General features: G+C 37.5%; 1 protein-coding gene across 1 annotated transcript in view; it reads right to left on the bottom strand.

Annotated features, from left to right (window-relative positions):
- grin3ba (glutamate receptor, ionotropic, N-methyl-D-aspartate 3Ba) overlaps window positions 1-17,228 on the bottom strand; it is a 103,080-nt gene extending 85,852 nt beyond the window's left edge. Inside the window, 1 exon segment of the mRNA XM_056476089.1 lies at window positions 16,654-17,228. Within this exon segment, the coding sequence (XP_056332064.1) occupies window positions 16,654-17,106 (453 nt within the window). The 5' untranslated portion in view covers window positions 17,107-17,228.
- Between the last annotated feature and the right edge of the window lie 1,289 nt (window positions 17,229-18,517).

Here is an 18,517-nt window from a genome sequence, read left to right as displayed (position 1 = left end):
GAAAAAAAAGAGCACCTGCTCAAAATATCGTTTATTAATCGCAATCAAGTTAAAATGTTCAAATAATTGAGATTTTGATTTAAGGCTAAATCGCCCAGCCCTATAGATTTATTAGCAAAACAAAACATTTGCAAATAGGGCTGGGCGATATGGCAAAACTGCAATCTCGATGAATTCTTTTCCATATTGAACAATAACGATATATATTTAAATATCAGTTGTTAATGCTTCCAGGTTTAAAAGGGTATCCCAACAATGACTGAAGCCACAGAAGCGGCCAATAATTAAAAAAAAAAATATCAACACACTTCTAGACTCCCATTGTTGTAAATTTCTGCTGTGTGATGGCTCTTAGAGCAATATAGAGTAAAAAGTCCAGAGCTTATCATTGTTATCGACATAAATCTTATTGCGATTCGATATAATATAATATACTGGCCCAGACCTATTTGCAAACATCTTTGTAAAATGCATGCTGATGTTAATGGAAGATGGCAATAATAAATTTGACACATACTCTGACAATGTGCTTATTCACAACACACTATTTAGGTAACTAGATATTATTCTATTCTTCTTCCAGTTAAATAGCCATTTACTTTCATGTAGTTTAGAAGAACTCTAAATAACTCATGAAGGGTGGTCAGCTGAAGTATTTAAAACTTACATGTGAAAGGATTAAATTAACTATAGCTAAACAAGATCAGCTTCCCTCACATCTAAAGCACACTTCTTGAACTCATTTTCAGCCAAATCCTGTGTAGCACTGTTGCGGGTGATATGCAAACTCTCAAGCTTGAACTGGTCACACACTCGCTTTTCAGGGAGAAACACCCATAAAAGGATTTCCGCCCTTGGTTATGTAACCAAGCAGCAGGCTTGAAAAACAAACCGTGAACCTAGTTATAACTCAAAAGTAAGATTTTGGGAAAAGAAATACGCTGTATTTATGTCGAAGTTTGTATTTTGAAACTTGGCCGATGCTTGAGCATGACAGTCCAACTCATTAACAGTATACATGAAACATGAAATAGCATTAGACCACCCATTTAAGTTAAATATTTACATTGAAAGCAAAAAAAATGAAGTTGAAACATGATTAACCCAAGTTAAAGACACATTAAAAACACATGTTGTCATGAGAATAATCTGTCACTGAGTGTTCTGCCTTTTTTTTCTTTTTACATCAGAAGAGAGGTTGCGCTGACACAAGCTTAATAAATCTTGCACCTTAATTTGCAAGTTAGCTTTTCCAAAAGTACATTGTGGTGTAAGGAAATACACTCTATTAGTTTAATTTCAGTGGAATGAAGTATCCCAGCAGGCACAAGAAGTCATAAGAAGACGTTCAAATTATTTTAGATTTAGGACACATCAGGTGACCAAAACTCAATGTCTAGCCAGCGTTTAAAAACAATGTTTTTTTGACATCCAATAATGACGTCAAATGACGCTGATATTTGGTTGATTTTAGGTTGTGTTGGAAAGTGACCAAAATTCAACATCTTAAACCAACGTCATATTGATGTCATTTATTTCGTCAGGTATGTCAACCAAAATTCATTGTCTGATAGACATTATAGTGGTAACGTCCACACAACGTCAAACTGTAACATCATTAGATGCTGATATTTCATTGATTTGGTTTGGTCATTGATGTCGATCTGACGGTAGGTTCTGACGTCAACCTGATTTTCATTTCCAAAATGCAACGTCCCCACAACGTTGGGGTACAACATCAATCTGATGTCTTGGTGACATCCGGTGCCTGCTGGGATGATGGCGATCTAATAAAGAGTTAAAAACAGTGATATATGTTTGCTATTAAATTAAACTGCTGTTTTTTCCAGACGGGGTTTAAATCAAGCCTCAATTAAGCTTCAATTTAGTCCTATAGTTGCTCTTCATCTAGGAAATCAGTGTATTATAGACTAGACTACGTCTAGGACTATTTAAAACCATGACAGAGAAAGCAGATTTTGTTAAACTTATTTAGAACGCCATTTTAATCTAGGACTAGGCCTAATTTCTGTCTGGGAAACTGCCCGTATACTTATTTATAAAAGGGCAGTTCTTCACTAATACTTTTACCTGTCAAGGCATTGCATTATCTTAATGCAGGGCATCAAACCCCTCATTAAATCATGATGAGTAAGTGATCCATTATTAATGGCTGACGATGTTCCAGTGTTTCATAATGCCTATGGATTTAAAGGTGAAGATGTAAATAAACATGGCCAGTTGACGTCTGCTCCTTTTAGTCCTCTGTGTGTCATTTATATGAGCGGAAAACAATGTTACTGATGTTGTCAAGGCAATGCAGGTCATGTTTTTGGATTCCCTTGAAATGGCAAACGAAAAAAAAAAAAGATGAAAGTTAACAAGAATTCTGATAGCCAAGCAATGTGTATCCAGGGGGCTGGACAACCTTGCAAGAAGGTGCAGGGAGGCACAAAAGGTAATTCAGCACAATGTCTGCAATCATCAGCAACACAGAGCCAACAGTAAGTGAGTCTGACAGAGCTGAATAAACACTTCCACACGGCTGTCTCCGCGTATCCCTGGTTAACACCTAGAGTATCTTTAGAGACAAGCTCCATATTGCACTGTAACTGCAAAAACATTCAAAGCTAGAGGTCGACCCAGCTTCAGGCACATTACAAGACCGGGAAACAAATTCGTTGTTATCCGAACGAGGGGGGATATTAATGAATCTGTAGGTGGAAAAATCCTACTGCTGCTTCAAAGCAAAGCGGTGGCTTTTAATATTTTTTACTTTCAACTGTTTTTTAAAAACAATAAAGGCTTTGACAAGTGTTACAATTGCCCATTAAATAAAGCGAACTAAAAGAGATGTTAGTGTTTGATGGAAAATTCTGGGTTCAATAAAAGTTAAATGTAATCAGCAGCTCCAGTGCTATAATGGAGATTAATAATTAATTGGTTTAAAAAATTAACTTCTTCCTCCTTAAAGCAATCTGGGTTACAGAACTTACAAATGGAAGGGAATGGAAAAACATAAAAAAAAAAACATTTAAAAATTTAAAAATACAGTTTAAATTTTCAACACAAAAAACAGGCAGACCAATCTAACATTACAAAGAACGGAACCAAAATAGGGTTAGGGGAATTTACGTAACACTGTTTTCCACAAAAGTGTTTAGAAGATGCACTTACTTTATGCACTTTGGTAGATCATTTACACAAGCACAAACTACAGCATTTTGTGGCCTAAAATGGGCTTTAAAGTGCATGTTTTTGAAAGATATTGTCTAGCACATATTCAGTTTATAAGAATTTACGATCTACTTGCCAACCAAAACAATAATTGCAAACTGGCAAACTACAAGAACATATGTGCGCGTAGTGGTGCATAGTGTTTCTGTACACAGGGACATTGCCAGCTTTTGGCCTAGTGAAACACAGCATTTTTGTTGATGTTGTTGCTGTGTGTGGATTCGAGTGAACAGGATCTTTCTGAAAACACTATTACTGTATGTGTATAAACTAGGACTGCAAGATATTGGAAAATTCTAACAGTGCGATTATGTTTTAATTCTGCAATGTATATTGCGATATGAATACAATCACTAGATGAGTTGAATAAATATTTGGAAATATTTTATCATTTTAGATTGATTCTGTAGGGGAGTGCATAAATTACAATAAACAATCTACAAGCATATAAATTCAATTAAGATACCAATTAAATAAACACGATCTTATGGTTATCCGAGGACCCAAAATGTATTCATGTATACAGTAACTGAATAATCAAATGTAAAATAATACTACATAGTCTTCGTTTTATAAACAATTCAATTAAATTAGTTGTTATAAATTTTTCAAAGTCACAAATAAAACAATTTCTTAGGCCTGAATGCTTTTATAAACCTCATACAGTCGCAGGCCTCAAAAACATTAGCAAAATGATCAATTATAATCCAGACTCAACATGGCATATATTCGCAATGCGACTATTGCGAATGATCACATTGCGATATTGATGCTGAAACGATATATTGTGCAGCCCTAGAATAAACACAAAGTAAAAACTTTCCTTTTTCTTGTATTTCACTGTCATGTAAACACAGCCTTAATTATAAAGGTATAATGAATGAGGAGGAGTGAAAATGCTTTAACCAAAGAAACAAGCAAATGGTGGAAAAATGGAAAACAGGCAATTAACTGGGAAATGCTAAATAAAAGTCACATTAAACGGGACTTAACAATCAGTCCATCTAGGATTCTGTGGATGTAATGGTTCTCAAGATCAAAATAAAATAAAAAAAAAACTGAATTTACTTTATTTTCACAGCACAACACAAGACTTGAAGAAAATAATGCCATACTTTTTCAAGAGTTCACCCTTAGCTGTTGATTGAATTTAAAATATTGCTTCTTCCCTACAAAGCTTTAAATAATCTAGCTCCTGTTTATCTAACCAACCTTCTGTCTCGCTACAATCCAATTCGCTCTTTAAGATCTCAAAACTTAGGACTTCTGGTAGTACCTAGAATAGCAAAGTCGAGTAAAGGAGGTCGAGCCTTCTCATTTATAGCTCCTAAACTCTGGAATAGTCTTCCTGATAACGTCCGAGGCTCAGAAACACTCTCCCTATTCAAAACTAGATTAAAGACCTATCTGTTTAGTAAAGCATACACTCAGTGCACCACTTAGCGGGCTTCCACACAGGTTTCTGCACCTTGTTTATACACACTATGAACAGCAGCTACGCTAATTATTCTCTTTATTCTCCATTTCCACCTGGGGATTCTCTTCCCGAGGCCTCCAGACTATGCAGAGTCACTAATTCAATCCAAGACCAACGACGAGATGATCCCAAGGTTTCCATATCCTGGACCGGGCCGTATCCTAAGCAGCTACTGTGGTGGTCATGGAGGAGTGGAGAACATGAGACTGATTCCTGTGACGCTCCAGGGACAGACGAGTCTTCGCTGAGGCCAGCTTCCAGCCTCCGCCGCTGAGACTGCAGCTCTGCACAAGACGTTTGGCCAGCGGAGAAATTAAAATGGTCGTGCCCAACTGAGTCTGGTTTCTCTCAAGTTTTTTTTTCTTCACTTTCGCCAATTAGTGAAGCTTTTTTCCCTCTCCACTGTCGCCACTGGCTTGCATGGTTCGGGATCTGTAGTGCTGCGCATCATTGGATTTGCTCTTCAGTGTTTGGACTCCCAGTAGTGATTATTAAACCCCACTGAACTGAGCTCAACTGAACTGAACTTAAACACTAAAAACTGAATTACACTGTTCCAATTTACTATGACCTTTTATGTGAAGCTGCTTTGACACAATCTACATTGTATAAGCGCTATAAAAATAAAGGTGAATTGAATTGAATTGAATTGATTAATTATAAATCGTATTTGGCATGCTGTCCTCGGAGAGAGCCCTGAGCTCAAAAGTTCCTCAAGCCTGGGGCTTCGTCCTGATAGAAGGGTGAGAAGGGAGATTGAGCTTGGGTAGTTCTCGAGAATTCTTGTGTTTATAAATGGCAAATTATGGATTAATATGGAAATATATTGCTAACTAGAGCTCGTCTAATGTGCCAATTTGGTTTGGTCAGTTCAACTATGTCACATGTCATTGGACTGTGGGAGGAAACTGGGGAAGCCAGGGGAAACCTACACAAGCACAGTTAGAACATGTAAACACCACACAGAAAAGTCGGCTGGTCTGGTAAGGACTTAAACCAGTGACGTTCTTGCTGTGAGGCAAAAGTGCCATCCCCTGGGCCACTGTCCAGAAAGGGAGGAGGAGCAGGGGTGGAAGTAGGGGTGTCAAAATGAATTGTTTCTTCGGTGCACCACGATGCAGACACAGACAATTTGGTACCGGTTCAGTAATCGATCATAACCGTTTATTACATAGTGACGTCATTTATCTCATTTGTCGCGGTAGCTTATGGGAGGTGAGCGTGAGTAATTAAAACACTGTTAACTATTTAAAAACACAGAAACTGTGCACAATTCACTGTGTGTGTGTTTGCTGGGCAGTCTTTCACTGACATACAACAGAGGCGGTTTCACTGTGATAGAGAAATTGAAAGTAAACTCCATTTCTCTCTCTCTCTCTCTCACTGTGGCATGTTTGACCTGCTGGCTCGGTGTTTCCTCTCCTCTTGATTGTTATAGGGATACTTGTGGATCCAGACACGAAAGCGTGTCTGCAGAGTGAGTTTTCTCCTTCGTGTCTATCATGGATCAGCTGTGATCGCCACTGCCGTTTATCAGTGTCACTCATTGGTAAACAGCACCAGAGCGTTAGAGCCAATCGAAGCCCTTTCTGTTGAGTGTGTGACCAATCATAGGGGTGCAAGAACTCGCTTGACAGGGCTCATAAAGCAAGCAGGATATATACATTTGTTTATTTGTTGTAAATGCTCATGTTGTTCTGTGCATGTAATTAACTATTTAAAGGTACAGTTCTGACTGTTGGTATTAAAGGAAAAAATTGTATTACAAATAATATATAAAATATTTATAAATTTTTCTTGTGCTGGGAAGTAAAATATAATTATGTATGGAAAGCATCGTCAATGCACCGTGACGCAACGAGATATCGAATTGAACTGAATCGATGGCATGATATTCATAACCGAAAAACCGTGAGACCAGTGTAGGTTCACACCTCTAGGTGGAAGAGTGGATTCTTCAAAATGAAGATACTGAGGTAAGAATTTCGGGTTATTTATAGTAAGTTAGGAATTGACTGATTGGTGGATCGTGTATTAGCTAATGCTGAACCAGCCATGTTCAACATAAGCATGCGCTTCTTTCGGAATTGGTTTATGAATAAACCACACTTAGAAAAACTGTCACGGCATCAGTCATTTTAGGCTGCAATTATAAAAAGAACTGTTGCAAAATCCTGGGATTACTGAACAATTACAATAGAACTAAAACAACAATAAATGTAACATGAACAGATTTAAAGCTAAAGTAATATACAAGTTTTAATAACAACAAAAAAGTTATTTTGTAAAATTAAACATCACATTTCTGCTTGAAACTCAATCAAGAATTGTACCTTTTGACTTAATTTAAATTTTTTTATTATAATTTTCCAATGAAGCAACTGACAATTAAAAAAGTGTGGTACAGTCTTAAAAACTATGTGTGTGTGTGTGTGTGTGTGTGTGTGTGTGTGTGTGTGTGTGTGTGTGCGTGCGTGCGTGCGTGCGTGCGTGTGTCTGAATCTATGTGTGTGTGTGAATATTTTGTGTTTTAACGATCCTTTTATCAACTACAAATAAGCTTTTTATGCAATTCAATGAAAATGTGTTAAATGCTCTTAACAGAACCATCAATTCCAACAATAAAAAAATCTTTATTTTTAAGACTGCATCCACTAATGCTATCAATTGCACTCGACTTGTTCTACACCCTGAATTTGGACGGCACGATACTGACATTGCAAAATTTTACTTTGCTGCGATTTATGTTGCGATATGTTGCAGCAGACAACTTGAATAGCTCTATTTGGAATAAAATTATTCATTTAGATTGATTGGAATAATCTTGTAGATGAGTAAATCAAAGAAATTGCAAGAATGAATACATAAGGTAGAACAAAGATAAAAGTGAAATAAGTAGTCAGATATTCAGTTACAGTAATACGATACAATACAATATTATCATGATATTTTACACCTGATAATGATAGATTATGATATCAGCAATTTATCTCAAGAAAACCATCCACTATATATTATGTTTAGTGCTGGGCAATAAAATCTGTATTGATACTTATTGACCGAACACCATTGACAATATCAATTAAAAAAAAAGATTCGTTATGCAGTTTTAATATGAACTGCTATAGTTTTAATCAAATGTGGCTGCTAAGCATGCACCTCGGAAGCAATGCTAATAAGCTTATGCTGAAAGTTTGTCAATTCCAATGGAGGCACGTGACTTGCACGACACACATGAGAGCGACGTGCACATGTTGTGCAATCGGTGCACATGTGAAGAGCGCGCATTTTCCAGGCACACATAGTTGAAAACATCTGAACTTTTCCAAATGCCCCAAGCGCACCACGATTCATGTAAGTAGAACTAACCAATCTGCTTCACACTTTGTTTGGAATATACACATTTCAGTAATAACGGCAGACTAATTACCTGAGATAAACACAGCGCATCCAAACACTGCAGCGCTTTTTAATTTTCTCCATAAACTTGCATCGGAGCTGCAGCAATGATTTGTCCATTTGTCATCCTCTGGGAAAATGGTTGATGGTCACCTAGTTATGAGAGATGAGTGCCATATAGTGGCAGTGAGAAGATTGCAAATAAAAAAGGATGTAAGGGTGTCGCCAGAGTGGCTTTTTGGTTTCTTTTCTTGTGCATCCCAGCCACTAGCTCCCCATCTGAAAGATTTTTTTAACATAGGGGGTAATATAGTCATTCAACTTCACAATTTGTAATGTTGCAGTATGTATCTGAATAATGATGGTTAGTTCCTTTAGTTGAAAGCTCAGATTTGATTATCATAATTTGAGTTGCTGATGGAGTTTGAGGTACACTGTATAATTATTATTCACACCTTAAAATTAGCTTTGTTCAGTTTTTATGCTTTAACATTGCACACTTTTTGTAGCATTTTATTCATCAAGTTTAAGAGTCTGTTTAACACTTTATTTTATTATAAAGAGATCAGATTTTTTGTTTACTGTTTTTGACTATTAAAACTATTTTTCTTAGTTATGTTGGTAAATTAAAATAAAGTACAAATATTTTAAAATCCTAATATTCCTAAATGGATTGTTAAAAAAACATTCAATAATTATCGATATCAAATGATATGAAACATGATATTGTGATTATTTTTTATCATCGCCCAGTCCTAATCATGATATTTGTAAATGAAGACAGAAAAATGCATCATAAAGTTATAAGCTCTATTTCTTTTATTAACAGCACATATATTTCATAGAATTGCAACTTTAATATATGTTCGATCCACCATTACGAGAAGCTAGGACTATGGTGATCGGCCACATTGTGATATCAATGCTGAAACGATATATTGTGCAACCCTACCCTGAATGTTCTTTTAAGTGCAGGAGTGTGTTTTACAAACCAGTGGCAGTTAAATAAAGCAGAATATCTCCAACAGAATGTAAAATCCCTCCCTTACAGCTTAACTGAAGCTGTGCGAGAGACTTTGCTCTGATCAGAAGTGCATGCACAGTTATTAATAAGCATGATAGCAGCGCTGCTTTCACATGCCTCATCCATGATGGGAATGCTTGTCACATCTTCTTCCTTGTTATACAGCCCAAGTCATTTTCCATCCCTTCAAGAAAGTGGCAGATAATTGAAACATACTCACGAGAGAGTTGGGAGAAAGAGATAAGACAATACTAATGGAAATATGAAAGAGGGAGGAGACGAGATGGAAAATGACTTACGGAAAGACTCTGACACACAGAAGGGAACTTTGCATCAAACGTACCCATAGTGCTAAACTGTAATACCCGCTTATGCAAATCTCTCCCCCATTCAGAATAGATGCCGTTTGCAGGTTCCCATGCCAAAATGAACAGACGCAGCTGTTTCTCTCTCTGCTTTTTCTCCAACGCTCTGTCATCAAAGCAATCAGAGAGGCTATGAGATTGCAGATTGAGATACAGACCTCAACCACAGCCAAGCTTCTGAGTGAATCCTTCAAAGGAAAATTGATTTAAAATGTCTGTTAGATCCGACCGATAAAAAGATCAACAGACTGTTCATTGTTTCTCAACGAGCAGCGAAGTACTCCATCATTAGGACAATGGAAACAGCAACAATATTCATTCCGTGACAAAACAAGAATTAGCCACTCTGGAGAGGCGTCGCTGGCATACAACGGATGCCTGGTCAGCGTTGTGCCCACTGCAATGCTGCCAACAGCCAAAATAAAGACAATGAATCATTTCTGTCATGAGATCTGAACGCCGGTGAGATTTGTTCAGCGAAGCGCCCTATTCAGAAGCACAGAGAAACTCAATCATGTCATATATTGAGAGATCAGGCACCACTTCAAAGCTCACCTCGGGCAGAAAGAGGGTTGCATTTTCAAAGGCACATTTTAGAGTGGAAATAAGGCATGAGGTTGGGAAAGTGTCATAAGTACCTCAGGGTGCAGTCGTGCCACTTACTGAAAACAGACTTTGAGATTCAATTAAACTCTCGTATTCTTGCAGGAGCATCAAAAACATTTATTTTGCACCAACACGCAGCGTCCAAAAACATCTCTCAGCTTACTTGCTCAATTAGTTTTGATGGGTCAGAGCATTCTCGGCTTACAGTTTATGGGCTTTAACCCAAATCCAGACGGTATTAAACCACTGTGTATTAAATGTGCTGGGGTGCTCTAACACTAAGTGCCTGGCAACACTGAGCAATCTCGGCCCCCTGAGTGCAGCTCGCAGCATTCTTCCTCACCTGGCTGATGCACCACGCTCTTCCCGCATCTTTACTGTCACAGACCTCAGCAGCCCATCTGTGCTTATCTCAGCCCTGCACATGTGGGAGATTACAGACCATCTCCTCCAGGTATTTCACACTTTATTTACACCCCTCGGCCTCCATAATGGAGCAATCCAGCTGCAGACAATCGCAGAAGCAATGCACCGATGATCAGCATTGTTCCCTCTGGGAATAGGTGTTGACTTGCACGCATGTGTGCATGGCATTGAATCAACAGAAGGAGTGTAGACCACCTCTATAACTAATAAATGCTTGCTCACCAGGTGCTTTTAGAAATATATATTTTGAAATGGGCCATGTTGTAAGGTTTTACTTCAGCTACGTATTTTATACAGTACACTGAACATGTAAATATTTTTTCCTTAAAATTCAATTTCAGCACAGTGTGTAACTTGGCACCCCATTTTAAAATATGAGCTTCTATAATGTATCTATTGTTGCATCTCCTCGACTTTAGGGCAGTTTATACAGAGTGCATTTATGTATTCTTCTGCAATGCTTTTCTGTTGTTGTTGAGTGCAAACATCCGTGAGATAGACATGTTTGAATCTTGTACTTGTATTTCTTGCAGCATCTTATACAAGGCAATCTGTGTGAACAGGCTTCATAACATCCACAAAGTGGGCCATGCCCCATTTAGAGTATTGCTTTACAACAGATCACATCCTTTAAAGAAAGACCATTTTATTAATCATAATTTGGTGAAAAGGCACTAGCGAAGTTATTGCATAACAGGTGTCAGGCTTATAACTATTCTGTCAAAATGTAATATTTAATAAGGACCTTCATTCAACAGCTTCCTCTCCTCAGTGTCAGTATAGGGAGTGCTTTTACAGGAGTGCTGTGCTCTTTATGTATGCTGCTGATGTATAACCTCAAATGCTTGGCTTTGTTTCAAAAAAGGGGAAGTTGCATGTGGGCATACAGGATAGGTATGGGCTGGTAGAAGATTGTGACGGTATGATAACCTTGGATAAAAATATCGGTTTGACAGTATTGTGATTACTGCTCTCAAAAATTTTCTTTTTCAATATCTGGGTAAAAAACTAAAACTTTTTCCTCCATTGAACACAATATATTTTATTTTGAGAAACATTTACAATATTTGGTTACAGAATTTTTTTACGATTTAAAATGGCATCTTTGGATATTTTTCTGCTGGAGATACTGTTGTCTTAAAAAAACAAAGAAAAAATAAATAATAAGATGGAAAAACAAATCTTAAATATATCATACGAATGCTATAACAAATTTTAAAAGTTTTACGTTTCAAAACCTTGACTTTTCTAAACCGCGGTATACCTTGAAAACGGTTATTGTCCCACACCTAAAAACCAGGACTTACATCTGTGTTGGTCTCATAGTTTGATAATATTATGGTTGAACCACTGAAGGACTCTTTTGACTATGTTTTTGGTACCTGTCTGGGATTTAAACAAGTTGGGGCCATCGCTGTCTGTGGAGGATGTGGGAGCGCTCAGAGCTAATCATAGATATCTTAATGTGTTCACAAGATGAACAAAGGTCTCAGAGGCTTGGGAAGACATGAGAGCCAGAAATTAACAGAATAAAAATTTTTGGCATAACCCTTTAAGTATGTACTTATATATGTATATGAAGTTTGATTATATAAAGTATTTGCTTACCATGTTGAGGTTTTTATGGCTGCATTCAAATGTTCCTGTTTATTAGCATCCATATCAAGCTTTTAGAAACAAACTGACCAACAAGCCTAACTTTCAGGTCTGCATGATTCTGCCTAAAATGAGAATCATGATTTTTTTTGCTTAAAATCAAGATCACGATTTCTCACGACTCTTTGGATGTAAAATAAAGGTTAATATACGTAGCTTATAATTATTGTTATTCTCAAACGTATGGTAAAACAACAATAATATTAGGTTATGTTTAGGTCTACTGTTAAAATGCTCAGTTTTGTATAGACTTGGAATTGGAAATGGTGGACTTGAACAAATTTTAAATATCTCCTGGTTGTTAATGCACAGTAAAGTGATTACATCCAAATACAACTATTCATAATTCTGAAGTTGAATTATTATCTTTGAGACATATGGTTGTCATTGACAACATTATTAGACCATCTTGTTCACTGATAAAATGAGACATTTGCCATTATAAGATTCAACTCTTGCCTTATATTCAACAATATAGATTCTAGAGTAGTTATACTGACCCAGTAACATTTATTCTCATGCTCAACACTTTGTGTTCGCTATGAAAGAAAAACATATCAAATGCTTGTCGTAATCATAACTCTAAAACTCAATATGATCATTTAAATGATGTGGGTGCTTTCGGTTTCACTTTCGCTGCAGAGTGCGCTAATGTCATGCCTGCCGTCACTGTGAGAAAATAAAACATACATGCAAATCGTACTTCCCGCGCGACTCCCAAACGATCGCTCTGTGCAACAAACTGAACGTTATTTACAACTTTATTACCTGCTATTCACAGCCTGTGCAGATTCTGTTCACTAAAAGTAGACATCACGCATGTCCTAAGCAGTAAACAAACAGTGTGTCAGCTCATGTGTGATTTCGCGGTTGCGAATACATCATTACATTAAGACAGAAATGATGTTTTGGGGTGAATTATACCATATAAATACAGTATGTGACATTTTTAACACCACTTGGAGGTATCCATGTTGCTGAACAATGAATATAAAACGTGAAGACATGTGCGACCACCTTTACACTTCTCTCCTGACCTTGAAAATATAATTGGCTGAATCATATAAAAGCTGAATTAGGATCGTATGTAGGGTAGGCATGGGACGATAACCGCTTTCAAGGTATTTCAACCGCTTTCAAACCTTGACTTTGGAAAAGTCAAGGTTTGAAACCACCAAAATTTTCTGTAATACCGTTCGCAAGGTATGTATAAGATTTTTAATTTACATTTTTTTAGGACAACATTATCTCCAGCAGAAAAGATATCCAAAAATGCCGTTTTAAAATGTAAAAAAATCTGTGTTTTTGAAACTAATGAAGACAGCAGAAGTCAATGATTTATTTTAATCATTTAGCCCGACATGTTTACTGCTCCAAAATATTTTAAATCTTTCAAAAAATAAAATGTATTGTGTTCAAAGGTGAAATATTTAGCTTTTTACCTAGACATTTAAATAGAATATATTTTAGAGCAGTAATCACAATTCCGTGATACTGTGAAACCGTAATATTTTTATCCAAGGTTATCATACCATCAGAATCTTATACCGGCCCATTCCTAGTGTAGGGTCGAATTGAAATCGAGATCTTTTTTCAATTAATCATGTAGCCCTACTTTCAGGTGCCATTTTATTGTTTAGCTAAGCTAAATAATAACTTTATGGAATCAAATGCATGTCCGTGCTCCATTAAAAATCTGCGTTGATGTTACAGTATCTGAGTACATGGCACAATCATACTGTAGGGTTCGGATTTTGCTTATTGCTTTCCCAACTCAGCTACCTGTATTTTTTCAACTTTTGAATGCAGCTTATGTTTAAATCATTGATTCGTTCACTCAAGTGAATCAGAACACTAATTTATTCAGTTCCACCACTGAGTGTCACTTTGAGGTGCAACAAAAGATTCTGCTGTGACCATTTCCATTAGCAGAGTGAAAACACACACACTAACCGGCAATATTCTGTCTAAAATTTAAGTTACTCAGCATTAGCTTCCTTTTTTATTTAACCGTTGCACAAAATCAATATCTTGCTCGCAATCATGTTGTCTGAATATTGTGCAATCTGAAAAATGATGACTTGTTACAGTTCTCAGTGGTTAGATTGGGCATGGGTCTGAAATGTGCACTGTTGAAAACCACTGCTCTGTCATTTCAATTTTCCAAAGGTTACTCGTTTTCACAATTACTGCAAGACTGCAAAGGCAAAAGGTCAGGCTGTGACATAATGAGGAGGGCATCTACAAGATAAAAGTGGCTTTTCACAAATTAATGTCTTCATTTACGTGTACATGAATAAGGTCATTCGGAGTCCACTCTGAATGTAACGACCTGCCGTTTAACTCAAAATCAACATTTGGGCAGTCCCGGCGGCCCTCTTGAATTAAGGATTCATTAAGCTTAATAACCTTCCAGTGGTTGTCCACTGGTGAGCTAACAAAGAAGCATAATTGAGAAAGGCCTTCGGATTAGAATGTGATTTCATTCAGAGGGACAAAATGAGTTTTGCATTTGCTAATCTTTCTTTTGTGCTCAGGAATATTTGCCACAGAAGGGAGACAAGTTAATGAGCACTCAAGCGTAGATGAGCAGAAGAATTTTCTTGACCGAAACAGGCCCGGCATATTTGGTCAGCAAACAAAATAATTTAAGACACACTAAGAATATGGTAATCTACCCTGCGTTTGATTGGCTGTAGGGAGAAAATAGCCACAAAAATGAAAGAAACTATTTCATTTGAATCCCCCAGATTGCAAATTCAGACTAGCGCTCAGTAAAAGACACCTATGGATGGTTATTTCGTCTGCAGAGAGCTGAAAGGAGAGCTGATAGAATATTAAGTTTGAAAAGCGTTCAGACAAGATGATATCCTGGGATTGCGTCCTAAAATATATGAACACCCTGGTCTCCATAATGTCCAGGGGAATTTATAGCGTTAGATCTATTTTTTAATTTGTTAGAGTAATTTGGAAAAGTTAACGACTCCACAGTGATGGGATGAGCCAAGCCTTGCTCTGAAAACGATGGGCACTAATGATTTCACACATCCTGAGGGCTGTGTCAAAAGGGAACAATCACAAACATTTTGATAATAATTTTCATTAATCACACAAATGGCCTTGGTTATGTTTTCGCCCTATGAATAACAAAGCTTTTACAAGCAGCCAGGCTATAAATGTAGGCACAAGACACAAAAGGCTTTTGACTGACACTTTATAAGATGTAGGATAAATCACGCTGTTATGAGTGAGCATCTTAAAAGATGAGTCTCTCTGCTGACCCGCTGTTCATGCCTCTTTATGCAAAATCAGGGGTGCCTTTGTTCCTTTGTGTCCATATGCTGGCAGAGTTTGACGGGAGGAAAATCTTTTGAGGTTCCCCTGCCAGGAGAAACCGCTGCAACTGGCTGCACTGCTGGAGACAGAAACAACTGGTGTGACTGGCATCCGCTCTATTTGCTGCTTAGAATACTAACGAGAGTCAGCGTGCCTCAACCCCCGAGCCCTAAACAGTGTTGGGATTGTTCCACTGGAATACATCAGAACCTCTGTGTCCGGACCCTGGACAGAAGCACCTGAAAACGATGCTACATAAAAAATGACAAATAAAAATACATACATATTAAAAATAAAGGCTCTTAATTGGCTTTGAAGGTTCCAAAATATATGGAACTTTTTTGTTCTTTACAGTGTAAAAAGATTGTCTAGATTATTATATTAATATAGAAATGCTGTTCGCACTACAACATGAAATGTGAAATTTTGACATTGCTGTGAAACCCCCTTTTTGGAGCATTTATTTTTAAGAGAGTTATTTGGTTTTGATTCGATTTGCTGTTCGTGTTTACCATTTTAATCAAAATATGTAAGGAAATGGGAAGTGGGAGGAGGATTTGACAGAAGGCAGAATAATTCATTCATTAATTTTCTTTTCAGCTTAGTCCCTTTATTATTCAGGGGTCGCCACGGTGGAATGAACCGCCAACTTATCCAGCATATGTTTTACGCAGCGGATGCCCTTCCAGCCACAAAAATAATTAATTCAAAACAATAAATGTGAGTATTTAAATTTTAAAAAGACACAATTAATTCACGTTGTTAGATGGTGTTTACCCCAGAGATCAGTACTCTGCAACCTTGACATTGATTTGCATATTTTAGGGATAAGTTGTAGATTTCGAACAACTTTATTTGATAAATTCTTATTTCATTAATACTGTATAAAAGTTTGACACACAACGTGTAAAACACCAGAAGCGAAACAAAACACTTCGTGGTGTCGCGCGCTTTTGGATTATGTTGAATACGGATGTCTTAATTAAACGTGACAGTTGTAACTGAGAGAAAAGACAACGCCGACTTTCTCAAAACCCACCCCAGTTTCGTAACAAGTTTGGCGGAATGTTCCTGAAAACCAGTCGAGGGCTTTGGATAAAAGTAAAGGAAACGAGTTTCCTGCTCACCTGTGTCTTAAGAGGTTCACCCTGTTCAATGATGCTGATGAAGGGTATTTCCAAAAACGACGACATGAACTCCACTTGTATGAGCTCCTCGTGGCTCTGAGGGAACGCGAGCACAGCCGAGACTCCCTGAACAACGATATCCTGGCACACGCACCTGAACATGGACTCCGGGTCTCCATTGAGCGGTTCTCGGGACAATACTTCCAAGCTCAGGTTGTAGGGCAAGAAGTTGTTTCCACTTTGCCGGAGGTGGACCAGGGCGCGGTTGAGGGCGCCCTGTATCCTGGACTGCTGGCGGGTCGGCAGGAGCGCACCCAAGCGCACGGTGTGCCCAATGCGTGCCAGGATGTGACAGGGCTGGGGATGCAGATGACAAGGGTAAATAAACATCTGGAGAGCGACCTGGAGCCCGACGTGAAGGTATGCCAAGAATCTGAAGAGCACTAAATTCATCCTGTTCCTTTCGCAACTGGATTGAGGTTTCGTCACAAGATGGCATCGCTCTATTCTTGTCCAGTTGTTCTTGTTCTTAATGGTTTTACGCGCGCGCGGATGCAGCCACGGTTGAAATGCAAGCGTTCCGTCTAGTACTCCAAGTGTTGAAGGCGAGGAGGTGCTGTGCGCGCGCTGAGGGAGGAGGTGCTGTGCCACTGGAGATCTTCACAGAGGGAGGACAGCTGTGGACACGTCAGCTTTCGTAGCAGATAAGATTATGAACAATTAAGGTTTTCTTAAAAGGTCACTTTATTTAACATTATTTCAATGTCTTTAAACATTCACGTACTAAAATATTAAATAGACACTCGGTATTTTTTGCTTATTAAAAAGTTTTAGTAGTATAAAAAATGAACAGATTTGTTTAAAGAAATGTCATTAAAATTAGAAGACTTTACTTTGACTGAAAAAATAGATATATTGTAAGTGGAGCGGATCGCCCCCTCTTGGCCGCAGCCTTGTTGACATCACATAGCCACTAGTTACTCCTATTAAAATATAGTAATACATCTACTTTATATTACTTTGATATATTATATTTTGCTTTCAGTCAGTAGTTTTTACAGTGCATGAATGAGCACACAAAGGTCATAGCCACCACACAGCAAAATGCCATTCACATACCACCAGCACAAAACCCCTCAAGAATGTTGAGATTCAATTGCAGAATGTTCATTATACCTACATTAAAGCAACAGATCACAAATAGCAAAGTATACATAAAAGCTGACAGATATCAGCTTAAGACCTAAATCTACCAGTCCCGGTATGAATAAGAATCAGTAAAATGTAAATCTAAAAGAAAAACTGAGACACCAGTGCAAAGCCCTCTACACTCCCACTGCCCGGGAAAATGTATTATATTGTTAATTAATTAATTGATTAATTCCATTATTTATTTATTAACAGTTAATGATTTTAGTGATGTCTTAAAAGAGATGAAGAGGTGACCGAGGCAGTAATTGCCTCCTGAATTCAGGCAGTTTGGTATAGTTCAAGGACAATACCCTATTCATAAATTATTTAATTATAAAGTAATTGCGTGGAAACACGGATGCACTGTTCAATTGAATTAATTTACAGTAGGCTTTGTTTGCTATAGAACAGTAATCCAAATATAATGACTTGTCACTCGGTTTGAGCACAAAACTGAAATGCAATGTAATAGATTTTTTTGTTCATCAAAAGCAAGAGTTACAATAAAATCCTTTGATTCATCCAGACAGTTAGTTTATTTCAAGCCATTTGACATTTTAAAATCCCAAGCCCCCTTAAAGAAGCATTCCTATGCTACTGTAAGCATTTTCTTCAACAAATGGGTGCCTAATTTGTTGCAGTAAATTCATTAAAATAAATATAATTTACTCAT

Source organism: Danio aesculapii, chromosome 2, assembly GCF_903798145.1.
Source record: "Danio aesculapii chromosome 2, fDanAes4.1, whole genome shotgun sequence".
Taxonomy (NCBI): domain Eukaryota; kingdom Metazoa; phylum Chordata; class Actinopteri; order Cypriniformes; family Danionidae; genus Danio; species Danio aesculapii.
Note: the sequence above shows the minus strand (reverse complement) of the source record. Positions and strands in the feature narration are given on the sequence as shown.